Source organism: Neoarius graeffei, chromosome 6 (genome assembly GCF_027579695.1).
Source record: "Neoarius graeffei isolate fNeoGra1 chromosome 6, fNeoGra1.pri, whole genome shotgun sequence".
In the NCBI taxonomy this organism is placed as follows: domain Eukaryota; kingdom Metazoa; phylum Chordata; class Actinopteri; order Siluriformes; family Ariidae; genus Neoarius; species Neoarius graeffei.
In genome coordinates, this window is record NC_083574.1 from 96,898,170 (window position 1) to 96,923,602 (window position 25,433).

General features: G+C 43.6%; 1 protein-coding gene across 1 annotated transcript in view; it reads right to left on the reverse strand.

Annotated features, from left to right (window-relative positions):
* Nucleotides 1–25,433, reverse strand: part of LOC132888443 (protein unc-13 homolog C-like) — a 567,940-nt gene that overhangs the window by 96,284 nt on the left and 446,223 nt on the right. Inside the window, exon 29 of the mRNA XM_060924493.1 lies at nucleotides 11,688–11,768. Coding sequence (XP_060780476.1) covers nucleotides 11,688–11,768 — 81 coding nt within the window. The remainder of the gene's footprint in view (nucleotides 1–11,687; nucleotides 11,769–25,433) is intronic.

Sequence of the window (25,433 nt, forward strand, 5' to 3'; positions counted from 1 at the left end):
ATGCTGGAGGCGTCTCCTGTGAATGAGTAGAGAACATTTTGCACAACGATCTTGGGATGTCGAAGGTTTCCACTTGGTGGGTGCCATGGCTTTTGATGCCTGATCCAAAGCACACCAGACTGGCCATGTCCCAGGCAAACTTGGCACTTTTTGAAGCAGATCCAGCCAGTTTTCTTGAACATTTCTTCACCTAAGATGAGTGTTGGGTCCACTACTTCGAGCCAGAGACCAAACGGCAGTCTATGCAGTGGAAACACACGTCTTCTCCCCCTCCAAAGAAGGCCAAGGTTGTGTAGTTGGCAGGGAAGGCGGTGGCCTCCGTCTTCTGGGATGCACAGGGCATTGACTACCTTCAGCAAGTCCAAACTATCAATGGAGAATATTATGCCAACTTGCTGAGGCAGCTGCGAAAGGCAATCAAGTCAAAACGGCCTGGAAAACTGACAAAGGGGGTCCTGTTTCACCAGGACAATGTGCCTGCTCACAAGTCTGTGGTTGCAATGTCTGCTGTGCATGACTGTGGCTTTGAACAGCTCAATCACCCTCCATATTCTCCTGATTTGGCCCCATCTGACTATTTTCTGTTTCCAAACATGAAAAAACACTTGGCCGGGAAGCAGTATTGGACCGATGATGAGGTCATATCTGCTGTTGAGGACTTTTTTGAGCATCAGGATGAGAGCTTCTGTACCATGGGAATCCAAGCGCTGCAACACCAATGGAGGAAGTGTGTAGACCGCAGGGGAGACTATGTTGAAAAATAAACCACATTTGGTCAAATTCGGGGCGGCATGGTGGTGTAGTGGTTAGCGCTGTCGACACACAGCAAGAAGGTCCTGGGTTCAAGCCCCGTGGCCAGCGAGGGCCTTTCTGTGTGGAGTTTGCATGTTCTCCCCGTGTCCGCATGGGTTTCCTCCGGGTGCTCTGGTTTCCCCCACAGTTCAAAGACATGCAGGTTAGGTTAACTGGTGACTCTAAATTGACCGTAGGTGTGAGTGTGAATGGTTGTCTGTGTCTATGTGTCAGCCCTGTGATGACCTGGCGACTTGTCCAGGGTGTACCCCGCCTTTCGCCCGTAGTCAGCTGGGATAGGCTCCAGCTTGCCTGCGACCCTGTAGAAGGATAAAGCGGCTACAGATAATGAGATGAGATGGTCAAATTCAACCATTGCATCATAGTCAGACTATGAACTTTTCAGCCCACCCTCATAGATTAGATTAGGTCCGATCTCGCAAACAGATTTCAAGAGTCAGTACTGCCAGCTAAGTGAGTGAATTAAAATCCACCAAATAAACACTAACAGTATTCAGTTGCAATGTTTAATTTGCCGTCCATATTTTCCAATTCTGTACGTCCTCATGGATTTTCTTAACACTTGTGTTTGTGTCTGTGTGTGTGTAATCAAAATGTATGTTAATGTTAACATGAACACAAGTCAACTTACTGATCATTGGCATCCCTGCACTGTCAGAAATAGGGGTACAGTAGGAGTCCATTTCTGCCCCCCCAAGGTACAGTCGACACTAATGTACCCCAAGGGCTCACGTTTGGACCTCAAGGTAACTATGGGTACCTTTTTAGGGCCAAAAAAAGTACATATATGTTCCCAATCAGTATATAAAGGGTACTTTATATCGAATATCTGAGTTTTTTCCTCCTATATGTCTGACTTTAATCTCAAAGTCTGAGGGTGTTTTTTTTCTCTCTGAATATTTACCCCCTCCCTCAGCTCCATAACACACAACAAACACCATTTTACTGAGTTTTTTTTTCTTGTAAGTTTGTGACATTTTAAAGCAAGACGGCCTTTCGATTTAATAGAATCGATAGTTCTCTCTGAAACTTGGTTATAATGATGCATGTTTATTTCTGTAATATCTCACAAAATATCAGGCCATTCTGTGGCTGGGAAGTTATTTAATTTGAGGGGATTAAAGCAAATAATGTGCATGAAATCGCTCACATTGCGCAGTCAAGCAGACAGAGGAAGTCCGTGTGCGCATGCGCAGGTTTACCTTCTTCTTCTTTTGGGTTTTACGGCAGCTGGCATCCACAGTGTTGCATTACTGCCATCTACAGGTTTCCCTTTGAGCGTGCACTGACAGTTCCATCATTCTGTCGCTAAACGAACAGCTGATCACACCGAGGTGCTCGCTGAGCGCCCATATTTATTAGTTTGGTCCTGCGTTTCCTTTCCTTCGTATATAACATAACGCCTTTTCTTCTTGCTTTCTTTCCGTTACTGTAGTCGGTCTTTGACGTTTCATTCGCACACTCACGCCCTCCAGTTTTCTCTCCAGTTTCAAATTTGTATCCCACAATGCCTTGCGTGAACGGGGAAAGCCCAACACGTGATGCATGATGTAGTATCTTGAATTGGGTCATGGTGAAGCAGGAAAAAATAGTGGAGAATTTAGGGCCACGTGGTGATAAATTCATTAATTGTTATATTTAAAAACAAAAACAAAAAAAAAACCCTAATAAAATTGGAAGTCTGTGATTCGAATTCAGTAGCTTTCAGTCACTAAACAAAAATAACTGGGTGTCGGGAAAATTCTTTTTATGGCCTACACTTGAAAAATCTGAAAGGCAGTCTAGCTTTAATAACAAAAAAAGTACAATAATAAAGAATAGTTAAAGTATTTTCCTGGTGCGTGTTGATGGTTTAATTGTAGGTGTTGAATTTGTACTTTTTTGTTACAACATTATTCATATAAAATGGAATAAAATCCAGTCGTATCATCCGTTCATTCATTCATTCATTCATTCATTCAGCAGCTCTCCATTTAAAAGAAAAAACATATACAATGGTGCTTGAAAGTTTGTGAACCCTTTAGAATTTTCTATATTTCTGCATAAATATGACCTAAAACATCATCAGATTTTCACACAAGTCCTAAAAGTAGATAAAGAGAACCCAGTTAAACAAATGAGACAAAATATGATACTTGGTCATTTATTTATTGAGGAAAATGATCCAATATTGCATATCTGTGAGTGGCAAAAGTATGCGAACCTCTAGGATTAGCAGTTAATTTGAAGGTGAAATTAGAGTCAGGTGTTTTCAATCAATGGGATGACAATCAGGTGGGAGTGGGCACCCTGTTTTATTTAAAGAATAGGGATCTATCAAAGTCTGATCTTCACAACATGTTTGTGGAAGTGTATTATGGCACGAACAAAGGAGATTTCTGAGGACCCCAGAAAAAGCATTGTTGATGCTCATCAGGCTGGAAAAGGTTACAAAACCATCTCTAAAGAGTTTGGACTCCACCAATCCACAGTCAGACAGATTGTGTACAAATGGAGGAAATTCAAGACCATTGTTACCCTCCCCAGGAGTGGTCGACCAACAAAGATCACTCCAAGAGCAAGGTGTGTAATAGTCAGCGAGGTCACAAAGCACCCCAGAGTAACATCTACGCAACCGAAGGTCTGTTTCACATTGGCTAATATTAATGTTCATGAGGTCATCATCAGGAGAACACTGAACAACAATGGTGTGCAAGGCAAGTTTGGAAGGAGAAAGCCACTGCTCTCCAAAAAGAACATTGCTGCTAGTCTGCAGTTTGCTAAAGATCACGTGGACAAGCCAGAAGGCTATTGGAAAAATGTTTTGTGGATGGATGAGACCAAAATAGAACTTTTTGGTTTAAATGAGAAGTGTTATGTTTGGAGAAAGGAAAACACTGCATTCCAGCATAAGAACCTTATCCCATCTGTGAAACATGGTGGTGGTAGTATCATGGTTTGGGCCTGTTTTGCTGCATCTCAGCCAGGACGGCTTGCCATCATTGATGGAACAATGAATTCTGAATTATACCAGCGAATTCTAAAGGAAAATGTCAGGACATCTGTCCATGAACTGAATCTCAAGAGAAGGTGGGTCATGCAGCACGACAACGACCCTAAGCACACAAGTTGTTCTACCAAAGAATGGTTAAAGAAGAATAAAGTTAATGTTTTGGAATGGCCAAGTCAAAGTCCTGACCTTAATCCAACTGAAATGTTGTGGAAGGACCTGAAGCGAGCAGTTCATAGTAGGAAACCCACCAACATCCCAGAGTTGAAGCTGTTCTGTACGGAGGAACGGGCTAAAATTCCTCCAAGCCGGTGTGCAGGACTGATCAACAGTTACCGCAAACGTTTAGTTGCAGTTATTGCTGCACAAGGGCGTCACACCAGATACTGAAAGCAAAGGTTCACATACTTTTGCCACTCACAGATATGCAATATTGGATCATTTTCCTCAATATGTAAATGACCAAATATAATATTTTAGTCTCATTTGTTTAACTGGGTTCTCTTTATCTACTTTTAGGACTTGTGTGAAAATCTGATGATGTTTTAGGTCATATTTATGCAGAAATATAGAAAATTCTATAGGGTTCACAAACTTTCGAGCACCACTGTGTGTATATATATATATTTGTTGAAAAGGTGAAGAGGAATCATGGTGCGTTGAGAGCTCAGTGGAGTCTGATGTCTGATGTAAAACAGGACTCACAGCTGACGTGTTGGTTGTAGCTTTTACCTGGACACACAGAAACGCAATCAGCCCTTCGTTTAGTGAAGGTGATGGTGTCTCACACACACACACACACACACACACACACACACACACCGCGTGTTAGTAACAGGACCAATTCCACCAGCTCGGTTCAATTCTCCAGCCAGACTGAGACAATCAGACAATCAGACGGAGATTGTTCAGCACCGCCTGTACTCCATCACTTTTTAATCTTATAATATCACAGCGCTGTTGAGTTCTAATCTCTGATTGGTCAAAAGGTGTTGATTCATTTTCTCTCAGAGCAGCTCAGACACTCGTGCAGCTACAAATCATAGGTTTATATTACCGCACTCCTCCTAATACGTTATTGTTTCTATAATAACGGCTCGTTCACAGCGACTCGTTCACAGCAGACGCTCTGCAGAAACATCACTGATATGGTGATTATCACTGATCACTAATATGTTCAGTTTTCGTAAAGTCAGGAAATGTTTGTTTATTTACGCTTTGTGGAAGGAGTCTCCAGTGTCAGCGCTTTGGAACACTTTGGAGTTTCTCAGTAAAGTTCTCAATAAAGCTGAGTTTCTTATGAACTTCAAAAAAAAAAAAGACTAGATTTACACAACATGCCGACCACTTTAAAGGTGCACATTATTGTTTTATTGTGACACAAACAATAAGAAATCTGGAGTGTGCATAAGTATCCCCCCCCCCCCCCCCCAAAAAAAGTCAATACTTTGTAGAGCCACCTTTTGCTGCAATTACAGCTGCAAGTCTCTTGGGGTTTGTCTCTATTAGCTTAGCACATCTAGCCACTGGGATTTTGGCCCATTCCTCAAGGCAAAACTGCTCCAACTGCTTCAAGTTAGATGGGTTGCGTTGGTGTACAGCAATCTTCAAGTTATGCCACAGATTCTCAGTTGGATTGAGGTCTGGGCTTTGATTAGGCCATTCCAAGACATTTAAATGTTTCCCTTTAAACCACTCCAGTGTAGCTTTAGCGGTATGTTTAGGGTCATTGTCCTGCTGGAACGTGAACCTTCATCCCAGTCTCAAACCTCTGGCTGAGTCAAACAGGTTTTCCTCCAGAATTGCCCTGTATTTAGTGCCATCCATCTTTCCTTCAGTCCTGACCAGCTTTCCTGTCCCTGCAGATGAAAAACATCCCCACAGCTTTGCAGCTCCTTCAGTGTTCTCTTTGGTGTCTTTGTTGCATCTCTGATTAATGCCCTCCTTGCCCGGTCTGTGAGTTTTGGTGGGCGGGGCCTTCTCTTGTCAGTTTTGTCGTGGTGCCATATTCTTTCCATTTTGCTATAATGGATTTAATGGCGCTCCCTGGGCTATTTTTTATAACCCAACCCTGATCTATACTTCTCCACAACTTTGTCTCTGACCTGTTTGGAGGCTCCTTGGTTTTCATGTTGCTTGCTGAGTAGTGTAGCAGAGTCAGGGTCCTTCCAGAACAGGTTGATTTATACAGACATCATGTGACAGATCATGTGACACTTTGATTGCACACAGGTGGATCTTAATCAACTAATTATGCGACTTATGAAGTGAATTGGTTGGAGCAGCTCTTATTTAGGGGTTTCATATGAATAATAGTAATAATAATAATAATAATACGTTAAATTTATATAGCGCCTTTCAAAAAACCCAAGGATGCTTTACAATTATAGACAAAGAAAGAAAAAAAAAAATATATATATATATAATAAAAAATAAAAAGTAAAAAGTCCACCAAGTAGGGGTCAGGATGTAATTCCCGTGGTGTAGCAGCCACAGTCCCACCAAAAGGCGCACGAAAACAAGTCCCACATCTCCAGCACCGTCGCCGTGACTCTGTCAGCAACATCGCTCAGAACATCACGCCATGGATCCACACAGCGAGCAGAGAAGCTCCGCCACGCAGAGCGCTGGTGTGTCCCAAACCGCCTGCACAGCCGCCGCGACACCACCGAGCAACATCGCTCGGAACATCACACCAAGCGTTAAAGCGCAGAGCGCTGGACAACCACGATGTAAATTGAGCAACAGGCTCACTGCAGTCCACAGCTGGGAGCGCAGGCATCACCCACAGCGAACCAAGGCCTGGAGGGAACCGACGCCCAAAACTGGGTCCGGAGCTACACCACAACCGGCGGACAAAACACTCAAACAAACATCAAACTACACAAACACACAGAAAAAAAATAGAAAAAGAAATAAAATAAGAGCTCCGGTGAGAAGCGGCAGCCAGAACGCGCACAACGTACTCTCAACCGGAAACGGAAACGAAAAAAAATATGGGGCGAATACTTATGCACACTCCAGATTTCTGTTTTTCCATCTTAATTATTGTTTGTGTCACAAAAAAACCAAACAAACAATGTGCACCTTTAAAGTGGTCGGCATGTTGTGTAAATCAAATGGTGCTAACGCTCCAAAAATCCATTTTAATTCCAGCTTGTAATGCGGCAAAACAGGACAAACACCAAGGGGGATGAATACTTTTGCAAGACACTGTAAAACCCTTCAGTTTTAGGAAAATAATCAACATTGGGCTGGGAACAGTAACTCTTCTCCATCACAGTCACATCACCCTGTCACTGATGAGTTTCCTACAACAGCACAACACTGAGAGAGTTTTATTCCTCACTCCGATGACTGATTGATCATCTAACCCGACTCTTATGTTTATTGATCGCTTCGGTTTATTTTACACGGAATTCTTCTGTGTATGAAAATGATTCGATGATCTGATGCATTTCCTTTGTCAAAGTAAACTCTGATGTTCCTGAAGTGTCAGGAAAAGTTCAACCCTGTCGCTGTCTGAGACAAAACATCATCTTTTCTCCTCTAAACACTTCGCAAACATTCAGATCTATTTGCTTAGGGTTTTTTTTCTTTCTTTCTTGTCAGACTTGCAGTCTGGAAGAAAGAAAGTGATCTCACACACACACACACACACACACACACACACACACACACACACACACACACACACACAGGAAGATTCCACTGAAGGCAGTAGTGAATGAGAGTGAGAGGGAAAGTCGAGGTGAGAATCACACTGTCTGTAACTTCACTGGGGGAACATCATGCGTTTTTCTCTCTTTATGCAGATGTTGCAGAGGAGCATCAGCGTGACGGACTGATAGGAGTGTGTGTCACGGTCTAATCTAACCTCTCTCTCTCTCTGTTAGATTTATTACTGTTTAAACTAAATTAAAACATCTGACTGCAGCTAGTCAGGTACAGAGAGGGCAATATTCATATTATTATTTTAGATTCATTCAGGGCGGCACGGTGGTGTAGTGGTTAGCGCTGTCGCCTCACAGCAAGAAGGTCCTGGGTTCGAGCCCTGGGGCCGGCGAGGGCCTTTCTGTGTTGAGTTTGCATGTTCTCCCCGTGTCCGCGTGGGTTTCCTCTGGGTGCTCCGGTTTCCCCCACAGTCCAAAGACATGCAGGTTAGGTTAACTGGTGACTCTAAATTGAGCGTAGGTGTGAATGTGAGTGTGAATGGTTGTCTGTGTCTATGTGTCAGCCCTGTGATGACCTGGCGACTTGTCCAGGGTGTACCCCGCCTTTCGCCCGTAGTCAGCTGGGATAGGCTCCAGCTTGCCTGCGACCCTGTAGAAGGATAAAGCGGCTAGAGATAATGAGATGAGATTCATTCATTATATAGAATATAAATATTATCTGTCTCTCTATCCATGTTTACCATGTTTACCACTGTGAGACATCCCCTTTTCTCTTTACAACAGTCTGTAAACGTCTGGGGACTGAGGAGACAAGTTGCTCAAGTTTAGGGATAGGAATGTTAACCCATTCTTGTCTAATGTAGGATTCTAGTTGCTCAACTGTCTTAGGTCTTTTTTGTCGTATCTTCCGTTTTATGAGGTGCCAAATGTTTTCTATGGGTGAAAGATCTGGACTGCAGGCTGGCCAGTTCAGTACCCGGACCCTTCTTCTACGCAGCCATGATGCTGTAATTGATGCAGTGTGTGGTTTGGCATTGTCATGTTGGAAAATGCAAGGTCTTCCCTGAAAGAGACGTCGTCTGGATGGGAGCATATGTTGCTCTAGAACCTGGATATACCTTTCAGCATTGATGGTGTCTTTCCAGATGTGTAAGCTGCCCATGCCACACGCACTAATGCAACCCCATACCATCAGAGATGCAGGCTTCTGAACTGAGCGCTGATAACAACTTGGGTCGTCCTTCTCCTCTTTAGTCCGAATGACACGGCGTCCCTGATTTCCACAAAGAACTTCAAATTTTGATTCGTCTGACCACAGAACAGTTTTCCACTTTGCCACAGTCCATTTTAAATGAGCCTTGGCCCAGAGAAGACGTCTGCGCTTCTGGATCATGTTTAGATACGGCTTCTTCTTTGAACTATAGAGTTTTAGCTGGCAACGGCGGATGGCACGGTGAATTGTGTTCACAGATAATGTTCTCTGGAAATATTCCTGAGCCCATTTTGTGATTTCCAATACAGAAGCATGCCTGTATGTGATGCAGTGCCGTCTAAAGGCCCGAAGATCACGGGCACCCAGTATGGTTTTCCGGCCTTGACCCTTACGCACAGAGATTCTTCCAGATTCTCTGAATCTTTTGATGATATTAAGCACTGTAGATGATGATATGTTCAAACTCTTTGCAATTTTACACTGTCGAACTCCTTTCTGATATTGCTCCACTATTTGTCGGTGCAGAATTAGGGGGATTGGCGATCCTCTTCCCATCTTTACTTCTGAGAGCCGCTGCCACTCCAAGATGCTCTTTTTATACCCAGTCATGTTAATGACCTATTGCCAACTGACCTAATGAGTTGCAATTTGGTCCTCCAGCTGTTCCTTTTTTGTACCTTTAACTTTTCCAGCCTCTTATTGCCCCTGTCCCAACTTTTTTGAGATGTGTTGCTGTCATGAAATTTCAAATGAGCCAATATTTGGCATGAAATTTCAAAATGTCTCACTTTCGACATTTGATATGTTGTCTATGTTCTATTGTGAATACAATATCAGATTTTGAGATTTGTAAATTATTGCATTCTGTTTTTATTTACAATTTGTACTTTGTCCCAACTTTTTTGGAATCGGGGTTGTATTATTGACTTTTGTTCATTTGTTTATCTCTCTCAATCTATTTAAATGTGCTTATATTTATTATTATTGACCATTATCTATCTATCTATCTATCTATCTATCTATCTATCTATCTATCTATCTATCTATCTATCTATCTATCTATATACAGTGGTGCTTGAAAGTTTGTGAACCCTTTAGAATTTTCTATATTTCTACATAAATATGACCTAAAACATCATCAGATTTCCACACAAGTCCTAAAAGTAGATAAAGAGAACCCAGTTAAACAAATGAGACAAAAATATTATACTTGGTCATTTATTTATTGAGGAAAATGATCCAGTATTACATATCTGTGAGTGGCAAAAGTATGTGAACCTCTAGGATTAGCAGCTAATTTGAAAATGTAAAATTTGTTCACTAAACATCCATAAGTATTGCCCCCCCCAATGCCACACTTTGTTTGGAAGAAATGGATCAGAACCGGACCTGTTTTCCAGCTGAAGTGCACTTTAAAGTGCTTTTTCCGAGTTGTGACGGCTGCAGGAAGGCAGTCCGGCCTTCATTTAGGGAAGGTGAGTGTGTGTCACACACACATCGTGGGTTTATATCAGGACCAATTCCATCTCCTCGGAAATTTCCGAACCATCTGCACTCCATCACTGCACGTCTCATCCACTCTGTTCGCTTATTACACACCTCAGTGGTGTTTCTCTTCCTGTGTGTTTCTCTGGGTGATTTATTTGGTCAGCGTGGTGTTTGCTCAGCTCTTAGTTGAATAGTTTAATGTTATCATAGTCAGACTGTGATTTATTAATGTTTGTGTGAAAAACATGATAGAACCTGTGGAAGTACAAGCCGATGCACTACCAGACCCTACTGAGGATCACAACTTTCAAAATGAGCAAAATAACTTCTTCAGTCCATTCTTTCTACCCGAGAGTGTAAAATAGTGGGTGGAGTCAATGCAAATTGACGACTTTATCACAGCCGATGGGGACGGAGATTGTGGAAACCCCTTTCCAGACATTTATCCCATTTAAGTGAGGAATAAGACGCTCCGTGTCATGCTATCAGAGGAAAATAATCAGCGACAGGACGGTGTGATGAAGCGGAGTTACTGTTACCACTCCGAAGCTGATTATTTCACCAAGCCTTTATTTTAGGCTTTTCAACTCCTTTAATTGGTTCATCTGCTTTGCATGCTAATGAGGAACATCCTGGCTCTGTGATTGGTCAGAAAGCCAGGAAGGAGGTGGAGACGGTTGCTAAGGAGACAGAGTCTGAATCAGTCGTGTTCTCTGACACAGACAGAGACGGTCAGTGTTTCGAAAACAAGCAACACTCGGTTTACATGCGTGTGTGTGTGTGTGTGTGTGTGTGTGTGTGTGTGTGTGTGTGTGCGCGTGCGTGAGTGAGTGAGCGTCAGCACCCACAGGACACAGAGAGGTCGTGTTACCACCTCACACCTTCACAGTGAGCGTTCTCACCATGCATACCAAGGTCAGACCTCCATCTGCTTCCCAAAATAGCTCTCTCTCTCTCTCTCTCTCTCACACACACACACACACACACACACACACACACACACACACACACACACACACACACACTTCTACTCTTAGGGAGATGTATATCCGAGGGATCTTTGCTTCATTAAGGGACCTGTAACTGTTTCTAAAACAGAGAACTGTCCATGATCACGTTCTACTGAGAACAATCACACGCTGTTTTTTTTTCCCAGATGGACAAACGATATGTTTTCAGAGAATAAGACCATCTGTGTGTGGAGGAGTAAAGAGAAAGAATTTTCACCTGAAGATGGATGGGAGGATGAGGAGAAGAAGTGAGAGAGAGGGAAAGAGTGCTAGACGGAAATACAGAGACAGAAACAGAGAGAGAGAGAGAGAGAGAGAGAGAGAGAGAGAGAGAGAGAGAAGAGATGAACCGAGAAAGAGAGAAGGGATTGAGTGTAAAGTGAGTGAAAAGAAAAGAAATTTGTCCTTGTTGATAGATGGAATGATGATGAAAGAATAAAGGAAGAAGAGAGATAGAGTAAGAGAGGAGAGAGATGGAAAAAAGAGAGAGAAGGAGTTACCTTGATGGTGGGAAGCACGAGGTCCATGGCTGCACACTGGCGAGGCGTCAGACTGCGGGCCTCCTCACGGATCACATGCTCCTGAGAGAGAGAGAGAACAGAGAGAGAGAGAGAGAGAGAGAGAGAGAGAGAACAGAGACAGAGAGAGAGGGAACAGAGAGAAAGAGAGAAAGAGAGAACAGAGAGAGGGAACAGAGAGGGAACAGAGAGAAAGAGAGAACAGAGAGAGAAAGAGAACAGAAAGAGAGAACAGAGAGAGAAAGAGAGAGAACAGAGAGAGAGAAAAAAAACAGACAGAGAGAGAGGGAACAGAGAGAAAGAGAGAACAGAGAGAGAGAACAGAGAGAGAAAAAACAGAGACAGAGAGAGAGGGAACAGAGAGAAAGAGAGAACAGAGAGAGAGAGAACAGAGAGAGAAAAAACAGACAGAGAGGGAACAGAGAGAAAGAGAGAACAGAGAGAGAGAACAGAGAGAGAGAAAACAGACAGAGAGAGAGGGAACAGAGAGAGAAAGAGAGAACAGAGAGAAAGAGAGAACAGAGAGAGAGGGAACAGAGAGAGAGAGAGGGAACAGAGAGAGAGGGAACAGAGAGAGAACAGAGAGAGAGGGAACAGAGAGAGAGGGAACAGAGAGAGAGAGAGCAGAGAGAGAGGGAACAGAGAGAGAGGGAACAGAGAGAGAGAGAGCAGAGAGAGAGGGAACAGAGAGAGAACAGAGAGAGAGAGAGCAGAGAGAGAGAGGGAACAGAGAGAGAGGGAACAGAGAGAGAACAGAGAGAGAGAGGGAACAGAGTGGGAACAGAGAGAGAGAGAGAACAGAGAGAGAGGGAACAGAGAGAGAGGGAACAGAGTGGGAACAGAGAGAGAGAGAGAACAGAGAGAGAGGGAGCAGAGAGAGAAGAGAGAGAGAGAGAGAGAGAGAGAGAGAGAGAGAGAGAACAGAGTGGGAACAGAGAGAGAGAGAGAGAGAGAGGGAACAGAGTGGGAACAGAGAGAGAGAGAGAGAGAGAGGGAACAGAGTGGGAACAGAGAGAGAGAGAGAGAGAGAGGGAACAGAGTGGGAACAGAGAGAAAGAGAGAGAGGGAACAGAGAGAGGGAACAGAGAGAGAGAGAGAGAGAGAGAGAGGGAACAGAGAGAGAGAATTTTTTTATTTTATTTTTTACAATTCTATTAAATCAAAAACAGTGACATTTTTTCAATTTAATTACCGCCGGTTTCCACGTCATTACGTTTGCTCTTCGATCACATGGCCGCTAGAATATCACAGGGTTTAACTCTGCAGTGCTGGTGTTGAGTAATAAGACTTCTGATTGGTCAGAGATTGAGTAACACTGTTAGAGAAAGCAGGCGGACGCAAATGCGGATTATTTCATAATTATTCTTGGAAGGTGAAGTGAATATCGGTGATTATTATACATCCAGGATGCTTTTCCCCCACGGACTAAAAACACGTGTTCTATTCCCTTCTAGCGGGTTTCATTCATTTGGTTTGATAGCATGCAATATTGTTAGCATATCGCTTATCCTATGTGTATTACGTCACTCTACCCAATGGAGAATGAGCGTTGAATATGGTTTACGATATTTCACGGTTGTCAAGACAACGTGACGTCACACATCGGCACTGATGCAAATATTAAATGAGAACGTTTTCTGCTCCGCATGCGCACAATCATTTCTTTGTTCACCGGGAAAAAGAAAGATGTGTTGAACAGCCGAAAGGCTCCCAAAACTTCATTAGATATTCTTCACACATATTTACAAGCAGTGAGGAAACATTACTATTACAGCTGGGACTAGAGCTCAGCCAAAACTGAGCCAGACACCAAGAAACCAACAGGGTAAAGGATTTTGTTAGGGATTAGCGTCAGGCTGTCAGGTGCTCCGTTGTGTGTAGCTGTTGATGTTGATTTTAAAAGTAACTCAGTAAATTACACAGGGGGATGAATCCTTAAGTCTGAGTGAAAAATACTGTAGTGAGCATGCAGCGTGGAAGAAGAGTCTGGAGACAGAAATCTTCGTTTCTCAGTCGTTAGCCTGTAGCTCTCGATAGCACTGGCTTGACTGCTTTATTAGCATTCGTTAACACTACTGATGAACGCTACACCGGCTAGAAAGTGACTTCGCTGACAGCGCTGACTCGCAGTTAAGCTTGTGCTGGGATTTGAGAATGCTGATATGTTTGGGCCGTCTCTGAAGGAATAGAATGCCCTGACGGTTCCCCTCTGTTTACAAGAGAAAAACATACCAATGGACATCAAAAAACTGGAAAAGAGAGTGTGTATGTATAATAATAATAATAATAATAATAATAATAGGGCGGCACGGTGGTGTAGTGGTTAGCGCTGTCGTCTCACAGCAAGAAGGTCCTGGGTTCGAGCCCCGGGGCCGGCGAGGGCCTTTCTGTGTGGAGTTTGCATGTTCTCCCCGTGTCCGCGTGGGTTTCCTCCGGGTGCACCGGTTTCCCCCACAGTCCAAAGACATGCAGGTTAGGTTAACTGGTGACTCTAAATTGAGCGTAGGTGTGAATGTGAGTGTGAATGGTTGTCTGTGTCTATGTGTCAGCCCTGTGATGACCTGGCGACTTGTCCAGGGTGTACCCTGCCTTTCGCCCGTAGTCAGCTGGGATAGGCTCCAGCTTGCCCGCGACCCTGTAGAACAGGATAAAGCGGCTACAGATAATGAGATAATAATAATATTGGCTGGCTTTTTTCATGGTATATTAGATATATTCCATTCAGCTACTCGTCTTCAACTCATTCAGTCAGTTTCATGCTAGCTGAATGGAATATATCTGATATACCATGAAAAAAGCCAGCCAATATTATTTAAATAATAATCGAGATGGAATTGAGGTAATTATTCACCCAGCCTGAGGTGGATAACTGTTTTAGGAAAATACATCAGTGATTTTTTTTAAAGCATATTAAAAATAATTTATTTCAAACTTCAAAAGCAGCATGTCCATGTAATGTCACTGATTTACACCAAGTCACATGAAATCCTTTATTTTGAAATCGATAAAATAAATCCCAACTCCACCTTCCCTATGAATAGTTTTAGACCAAACTTCGTAGCATCTTTAGTGCTTTTAGTTTAGGAACAACATTTTCTTTCATAATCTGTAATCCTTCCTCACTTATGGTGACAAAGTGATCGGCCGCCATTTTGCCGAGTCGCTCAAGGAATTTCTTGATCAATCAGAGCGCACGATTTCCTATAAATCACCTGCGTATTTATCCATCCATCCATTATCTGTAGCCACTTATCCTGTCCTACAGGGTCACAGGCAAACTGGAGCCTATCCCAGCTGACTACGGGCGAGAGGCGGACAAGTCGCCAGGTCATCACAGGGCTCACACTCACATTCACACCTACGGTCAATTTAGAGCCACCAATTAGCCTAACCTGCATGTCTTTGGACTGTGGGGGAAACCGGAGCACCCAGAGGAAACCCACATGAACAGCATGCAAACTCCACACAGAAAGGCCCTCGCCGGCCATGAACCCAGGACCTTCTTGCTGTGGGCCACAGTGCTAACCACTACACCACTGTGCCGCCTGCGTATTTATACTAAAGATTAGCCTGGCTAACGTGACTTCAAAGCTCTCTGAGCATTTGGTCTGGCCAAGCTATTAAGCCCAACCGTTTCCCAGAGCCCGTGGTTGACCCGCCTCCCTGAAATGCCTCAGTTTGCTACTGGTCGAAGCCAGAAAAGGCTGTGACGAAGCTTAAACCAATCACATCACTCTTTCCTCTGACGTATGCGATGCGACGGGGCTAACTGGTAGATTAAACTCTTACCGAAGCCGGTCGGGAGCAAGGCGAAAATGTCCTTCCTTTCAATAAATACCTCCAGGGCTGCTCTTTGCTCCGTTTTCAATGAGAACTTCCCGTTGAATGCTTTCAATACAGCACCTACTGCTGTGTTAAAGGCTTGCTGCTGCTCCATGTTCGTGATGTGAATGAAGCGCTTCCGGCATAGATTCTGTAAACAATCTATGGCTTCCGGTCGCAGTTCTACTACGTCACTGCCTTGAACACGCCTCTACCCAGGGCCGTTGGAGATGCTCAAAGTTGATTGGTTCCCGATTTTTCGGGAGCTTGGAAATGCTGTAGATAGCCTGCCTGGCCAGACTAAGCTCGTAACAGGCCCTCGTGTTGCGTCACGCTTAGGATGGGCAGGCCCAGGCTAACTAAAGATATTTATTAAGAATCATGAATCGTGGTCAAAAGCAGGCAAGAGTCAGGCGATCGGTAAACATGAATACCCAGGCAAAATACAAGCATGGGTGCACCAAACAAATACCTCGCAATGAGGGTCCAAAGTATGTTTATACCATATAAGAATGAATGTCAGTGATTCCAGGTGAGTATGATGAGTAGTCTGGTGAGTGTGAACGTGACAGAGTGTGGTCATGTTTGAATTCTGCAATGCATTCTGGGAAGTATAGTCCGGAAGTGTAGTTTGGTGCCACTTTCAGCCCTGACATGACAAAAACACTTCTGATTGGTTTGGAGTTGGAGCTCATCTTGTAAGAATGTCAGCTGTTTATATAAACAAACAACAACAACAACAAAAAAAAAACAGATATGGACCATGAGCAGCTGCGGAATTGTCAGAATTGACATCTAGGCCTTTTATGATCCCAGCACTGGAGCGATGAATCATTCATAACCAGATCCGATTCGTGAGCAGTTTAATCACTACAATCCTTTTGAGGCTGTTGAGAAGTTACGTCATGTTTATTTCGCTTCAGGTGTTCTGCGTGTTCGTCAGCTGCACGTCTTTGTAAACTGGACCAAAAGCACAGCGGATTAAAGAGAGCTGACCCACTTCCAATTGTAGCATTAGCATTCATGTAGAAAAATCCGGAGTCTTGTATCTGCAGGATTCGGGCACTGAACCAAAGCAAGCAGCATGGTGGCCTGCACCGCTCGAAGCTCAGGCTGCACCAGTTAACTTACACATGCACTAATTTAATGTACTCAAATCACAGCATGCTCAAATATGCAATAAAAGTGAAAAAAAAAATAAAGTCGGTGTAATTTCCGTGATTCCACTGGGGCTGTGTGATGCAGAGAAACAGAACAGATGTTTATTGCACTTCTTCTGTTTGTACTGAGTGGAGAGCGAACTGATTAAAAACCTGATTAAGGTTGTAAAGTCAGGCACAACCGAACCCTTTCCGTTCCGAGTGTGTATCTCTCCCTCGGAAACGACAAACCTTTGGTGTATGAAAGGGTTAAAGCAGGCAATGGTTCAATACAATACAATTAAAGATGACTTAATGGCAAATATTGAAACAGACTCTATAAAAAGGATTTGGCCACTGAGACGGACAGGTACAGAGGCCACGCCTCTTTCACTGAAACTGAGACACAGAGGCCACACCTCCTTTGTTTGTATGAAGACACACAGGACGTACCTTCATCACTGAGACTGATAGATACAAAGGCCACGCCTCCTTCACTGTAGCTGAGCCAGAGAGACCACGCCTCCTTCACTGTAGCTGAGCCAGAGAGACCACGCCTCCTTTACTTGCACAAAGACAAAGTGGCTATACCTTGTTCACTTGCCTTAAGACATAGAAGCCACAGCTTCTTCATTTGAGACCGAGACACCGAGGCCACACCTCCTTTACTTCCATTGATACAAAGAAGCCATGCCTCCTTCACTGGCATTAAGTCAGAGAGGACACACCTCTTTCACTGAGATTGACAGATACAAATGCCATGCCTCCTTCTTTTGCACTGAGACACACTGGCCACACCTCCTTTACAGAGCCTGACAGATACAAAGGCCACACCTCCTTCACTGGCATTACGACAGAGAGGACACACCTCTTTCATTGAGATTGACAGATACAAAGGCCACGCCTCCATCACTATCATTAAGACATATAGGACACACCTCTTTCACTGAGATTGACAGATACAAAGGCCACGCCTCCATCACTATCATTAAGACAGATAGGACACACCTCTTTCACTGAGATTGACAGATACAAAGGCCACACCCCCATCACTATCATTAAGGCAGATAGGACACACCTCCTTCACTGAGATTAACAGATACAAAAGCCACGCCTCCATCACTATCATTAAGACAGACAGGACACACCTCTTTCACTGAGATTGACAGATACAAAAGCCACGCCTCCATCACTATCATTAAGACAGACAGGACACACCTCTTTCACTGAGATTGACAGATACAAAGGCCATGCCTCCATCACTATCATTAAGACAGACAGGACACACCTCTTTCACTGAGATTGACAGATACAAAGGCCACGCCTCCATCACTATCATTAAGGCAGATAGAACACACCTCCTTCACTGAGATTAACAGATACAAAGGCCACGCCTCCATCACTATCATTAAGGCAGATAGGACACACCTCTTTCACTGAGATTAACAGATACAAAAGCCACGCCTCCATCACTATCATTAAGACAGACAGGACACACCTCTTTCACTGAGATTAACAGATACAAAGGCCACGCCTCCTTCTTTTGCACTGAGACACACTGGCCACACCTCCTTTACAGAGCCTGACAGATACAAAGGCCACACCTCCTTCACTGGCATTACGACAGAGAGGACACACCTCTTTCATTGAGATTGACAGATACAAAGGCCACGCCTCCATCACTATCATTAAGACATATAGGACACACCTCCTTCACTGAGATTAACAGATACAAAAGCCACGCCTCCATCACTATCATTAAGACAGACAGGACACACCTCTTTCACTGAGATTGACAGATACAAAAGCCACGCCTCCATCACTATCATTAAGACAGACAGGACACACCTCTTTCACTGAGATTGACAGATACAAAGGCCATGCCTCCATCACTATCATTAAGACAGACAGGACACACCTCTTTCACTGAGATTGACAGATACAAAGGCCACGCCTCCATCACTATCATTAAGGCAGATAGAACACACCTCCTTCACTGAGATTAACAGATACAAAGGCCACGCCTCCATCACTATCATTAAGGCAGATAGGACACACCTCTTTCACTGAGATTAACAGATACAAAAGCCACGCCTCCATCACTATCATTAAGACAGACAGGACACACCTCTTTCACTGAGATTAACAGATACAAAGGCCACGCCTCCATCACTATCATTAAGGCAGATAGGACACACCTCTTTCACTGAGATTAACAGATACAAAGGCCACACCTCCATCACTATCATTAAGGCAGATAGAACACACCTCTTTCACTGAGATTAACAGATACAAAGGCCACACCTCCATCACTATCATTAAGGCAGATAGAACACACCTCCTTCACTGAGATTAACAGATACAAAGGCCACGCCTCCATCACTATCATTAAGGCAGATAGGACACACCTCTTTTACTGAGATTAATAGATACAAATGCCACGCCTCCTTTACACAGACTGACAGATACAAAAGCCACACCTCCATCACTATCATTAAGACAGATAGGACACACCTCTTTCACTGAGATTAACAGATACAAAGGCCACGCCTCCATCACTATCATTAAGGCAGATAGGACACACCTCTTTCACTGAGATTGACAGATACAAAGGCCACGCCTCCATCACTATCATTAAGACAGATAGGACACACCTCTTTCACTGAGTTTAACAGATACAAAGGCCACGCCTCCATCACTATCATTAAGACAGATAGGACACACCTCTTTTACTGAGATTAATAGATACAAATGCCACGCCTCCTTTACACAGACTGACAGATACAAAAGCCACACCTCCATCACTATCATTAAGACAGATAGGACACACCTCTTTCACTGAGATTAACAGATACAAAGGCCACGCCTCCATCACTATTATTAAGACAGATAGGACACACCTCTTTCACTGAGATTAACAGATACAAAGGCCACACCTCCATCACTATCATTAAGACAGATAGGACACACCTCTTTTACTGAGATTAACAGATACAAAGGCCACACCTCCATCACTATCATTAAGACAGATAGGACACACCTCTTTCACTGAGATTAATAGATACAAAGGCCACGCCTCCATCACTATCATTAAGGCAGATAGAACACACCTCCTTCACTGAGATTAACAGATACAAAGGCCACACCTCCATCACTATCATTAAGGCAGATAGAACACACCTATTTCACTGAGATTAACAGATACAAAGGCCACGCCTCCATCACTATCATTAAGGCAGATAGGACACACCTCTTTTACTGAGATTAATAGATACAAATGCCACGCCTCCATCACTATCATTAAGGCAGATAGAACACACCTCCTTCACTGAGATTAACAGATACAAAGGCCACGCCTCCATCACTATCATTAAGGCAGATAGGACACACCTCTTTTACTGAGATTAATAGATACAAATGCCACGCCTCCTTTACACAGACTGACAGATACAAAAGCCACACCTCCATCACTATCATTAAGACAGATAGGACACACCTCTTTCACTGAGATTAACAGATACAAAGGCCACGCCTCCATCACTATCATTAAGGCAGATAGGACACACCTCTTTCACTGAGATTGACAGATACAAAGGCCACGCCTCCATCACTATCATTAAGACAGATAGGACACACCTCTTTCACTGAGTTTAACAGATACAAAGGCCACGCCTCCATCACTATCATTAAGACAGATAGGACACACCTCTTTTACTGAGATTAATAGATACAAATGCCACGCCTCCTTTACACAGACTGACAGATACAAAAGCCACACCTCCATCACTATCATTAAGACAGATAGGACACACCTCTTTCACTGAGATTAACAGATACAAAGGCCACACCTCCATCACTATCATTAAGACAGATAGGACACACCTCTTTTACTGAGATTAACAGATACAAAGGCCACACCTCCATCACTATCATTAAGACAGATAGGACACACCTCTTTCACTGAGATTAATAGATACAAATGCCACGCCTCCTTTACACAGACTGACAGATACAAAAGCCACACCTCCATCACTATCATTAAGACAGATAGGACACACCTCTTTCACTGAGATTAACAGATACAAAGGCCACGCCTCCATCACTATCATTAAGGCAGATAGGACACACCTCTTTCACTGAGATTGACAGATACAAAGGCCACGCCTCCATCACTATCATTAAGACAGATAGGACACACCTCTTTCACTGAGTTTAACAGATACAAAGGCCACGCCTCCATCACTATCATTAAGACAGATAGGACACACCTCTTTTACTGAGATTAATAGATACAAATGCCACGCCTCCTTTACACAGACTGACAGATACAAAAGCCACACCTCCATCACTATCATTAAGACAGATAGGACACACCTCTTTCACTGAGATTAACAGATACAAAGGCCACGCCTCCATCACTATTATTAAGACAGATAGGACACACCTCTTTCACTGAGATTAACAGATACAAAGGCCACGCCTCCATCACTATTATTAAGACAGATAGGACACACCTCTTTCACTGAGATTAACAGATACAAAGGCCACACCTCCATCACTATCATTAAGACAGATAGGACACACCTCTTTTACTGAGATTAACAGATACAAAGGCCACACCTCCATCACTATCATTAAGACAGATAGGACACACCTCTTTCACTGAGATTAATAGATACAAATGCCACGCCTCCTTTACACAGACTGACAGATACAAAAGCCACACCTCCATCACTATCATTAAGACAGATAGGACACACCTCTTTCACTGAGATTAACAGATACAAAGGCCACGCCTCCATCACTATCATTAAGGCAGATAGGACACACCTCTTTTACTGAGATTAACAGATACAAAGGCCATGCCTCCATCACTATCATTAAGACAGATAGGACACACCTCTTTTACTGAGATTAATAGATACAAATGCCACGCCTCCTTTACACAGACTGACAGATACAAAAGCCACGCCTCCATCACTATCATTAAGGCAGATAGGACACACCTCTTTCACTGAGTTTAACAGATACAAAGGCCACGCCTCCATCACTATCATTAAGACAGATAGGACACACCTCTTTTACTGAGATTAATAGATACAAATGCCACGCCTCCTTTACACAGACTGACAGATACAAAAGCCACACCTCCATCACTATCATTAAGACAGATAGGACACACCTCTTTCACTGAGATTAACAGATACAAAGGCCACGCCTCCATCACTATTATTAAGACAGATAGGACACACCTCTTTCACTGAGATTAACAGATACAAAGGCCACGCCTCCATCACTATTATTAAGACAGATAGGACACACCTCTTTCACTGAGATTAACAGATACAAAGGCCACACCTCCATCACTATCATTAAGACAGATAGGACACACCTCTTTTACTGAGATTAACAGATACAAAGGCCACACCTCCATCACTATCATTAAGACAGATAGGACACACCTCTTTCACTGAGATTAATAGATACAAATGCCACGCCTCCTTTACACAGACTGACAGATACAAAAGCCACACCTCCATCACTATCATTAAGACAGATAGGACACACCTCTTTCACTGAGATTAACAGATACAAAGGCCACGCCTCCATCACTATTATTAAGACAGATAGGACACACCTCTTTCACTGAGATTAACAGATACAAAGGCCATGCCTCCATCACTATCATTAAGGCAGATAGAACACACCTCCTTCACTGAGATTAACAGATACAAAGGCCACGCCTCCATCACTATCATTAAGGCAGATAGGACACACCTCTTTCACAGAGATTAACAGATACAAAAGCCACGCCTCCATCACTATCATTAAGACAGACAGGACACACCTCTTTCACTGAGATTGACAGATACAAAGGCCACGCCTCCATCACTATCATTAAGGCAGATAGAACACACCTCCTTCACTGAGATTAACAGATACAAAGGCCACGCCTCCATCACTATCATTAAGGCAGATAGGACACACCTCTTTCACTGAGATTAACAGATACAAAAGCCACGCCTCCATCACTATCATTAAGACAGATAGGACACACCTCTTTCACTGAGATTAACAGATACAAAGGCCACGCCTCCATCACTATTATTAAGACAGATAGGACACACCTCTTTCACTGAGATTAACAGATACAAAGGCCACACCTCCATCACTATCATTAAGACAGATAGGACACACCTCTTTTACTGAGATTAACAGATACAAATGCCACGCCTCCTTTACACAGACTGACAGATACAAAAGCCACACCTCCATCACTATCATTAAGACAGATAGGACACACCTCTTTTACTGAGATTAATAGATACAAATGCCACGCCTCCTTTACACAGACTGACAGATACAAAAGCCACACCTCCATCACTATCATTAAGACAGATAGGACACACCTCTTTCACTGAGATTGACAGATACAAAGGCCATGCCTCGTTATTTTGCACTGAGACACATTTGCCACACCTCCTTTACAGAGCCTGACACATACCAAGGCCACACCTCCATCACTTGCCCTGGCACACAGGTCACACCTCCTTCATGAGAGTGAAACACAGCTCCTGCGGAGACTCATTGGATTGCTTTTGATTCTTAAAACTCATACTGGACTCTCGCCTGCTCACAAGAACAGAGAGACCATTTCAGTCTCAATTTTAGTTTCAATTTCAGAGTTTGAGTAAAATCTCATTCCTGGATCGAGCCGAGTGATGAAGGTTCAGTTTCATTTAATCATCACGGATGACAGCGGCTACCACACGGCACTAGTAAGCTAGGTCAGTGCTAATAACACCTCACCACAATCACAGCAGACATGTTTCCCAGCAATATGTCACTTATTAAACCCCTGAGTGAACAGATGGTCATAAAGCAATTCTATTGAAAAGGTTGTCCATCGATTTTTCCCTGGTGAAAGGTTACAGTTTCAGGGCTCTGACTAAAGCCATAACTCACTCTCTGTCTGTGGGGATTGATTCAATGCCCAGAGAGCTTGATCAAACCTGACGGGGTTTTATTACAAATTAATGTATTATACTGTAAATGCCTTTGCTAAATAAAACACCTGACTAACAACAACATTAACAGATCTAGTAATGTCAGTTGTTATTATTGACCATTGTCTGTCTATCTATCTATCTATCTATCTATCTATCTATCTATCTATCTATCTATCTATCTATCTATCTATCTATCTATCTATCTGGAGATATATAGATGCTGTATAGGTAGCTATTTTAGTCCTGGGTATGACTTTAAACTGCAACCAGTGGTGAGTCTCAGGTCCAGGAGGACTTGAGTATTGGGGAAAGTGGAGTTACCCCTTAATCACCATTGCTCCCTGGTCCATTCTTACCCAGAGTGGTAGCACCTGCCTGGGTTCCAGGTATGGGTTAAATAGTACATCACCAATAAGGCGCTGGCAGCAGGGTGCTTTTCGGTGCAATGTGGCAGATGAACCCAACAGGGTCAATGGCGCACCACCAGATGGCATGTGGAAGAGCCACTCAAATGGCCAATGGATGGCATCACTCAGCAAGTCAGTTGTCACTGTGGGACAACTTCCACACCCATCAGGTCTGTGGCACTTTTGTGCACCACTTGGCATCAGGTCTGGAGGTCCAGAGAGACAACACGATGGGGGCATGACATCATTTGTCTTACCTTACTGTGCAAGGTGCTTCGTTAGGAAAGGAGCTCTGGTGCAGGCCTCGCAGCCCATTTCCGTTTCTGCGCATCCTAATGAAGCAGTCATCATTGCTTGCGATGGACGGCCGATGATAGGTAGCTATCTATCAAAAGTGCTATCGCCCCTCTTCTACATACATGAACTCACAGACGCACATGATTGCCGAGTGTCACTGTGATTGACAGGACAGAGAGAAAGTATGCCCCTCCCACACACAGAGCACAGCCAATTTTGCTGGGTTGGACTCAGGAATGACTGTGGCATCGTCAGGAATTGACTCTTAATCTCTGTAAGAAAGCATGAAAGATTTTCTGGAACCCCTTGTTCTTTGTCCATGGGCCATTCTCAGAATGTGATGAGTAACAAAGACATTTTAAAATTTTTTTGTATATACCACTACTACTACTACTACTAATAAGTTAAATTTATATAGCGCCTTTCAAGAAACCCAAGGACGCTTTACAATTATAGACAAGGAAAAAAAGTAAATAAATAAAAAATGACAAAAAAAAAATAATAAGTAAAAAGTCCACCAAGTAGGGGTCAGGATGTAATTCCAGTGGTGTAGCAGCCACAGTCCCACCAAAAGGCGCATGAAAACAAGTCCCACATCTCCAGCACCGCCGCCGTGACGCCGTCAGCAATATCGCTCGAACACCACGACATGGATCCACAAAGCGAGCAGAGAAGCTCCGCCACGCAGAGCGCTGGTATGTCCAAACCGCCTGCACAGCCGCCGTAACACCACCGAGCAACATCGCTCAGAACATCACGCCAAGCATTAAAGCGCAGAGCGCTAGACAACCACGATGTAAAATGAGCAACGAGCTCACTGCAGTCCACAGCTGGGAGCACAGGCATCACCCACAGCGAACCAAGGCCTGGAGGGAACCGACGCCCAAAACTGGGTCCGGAGCTACACCACCACCGGCGGTTAATCCATGTAAATATATTTAATAGACAAAAAAAAGTGAATTCACAAAGCAAGAGACATCATTATTATGAAAAAAAATAATGCCCGGTTGTTGTCTTTACCATTACCCATAATGTCTTAACCCATTGACGCCG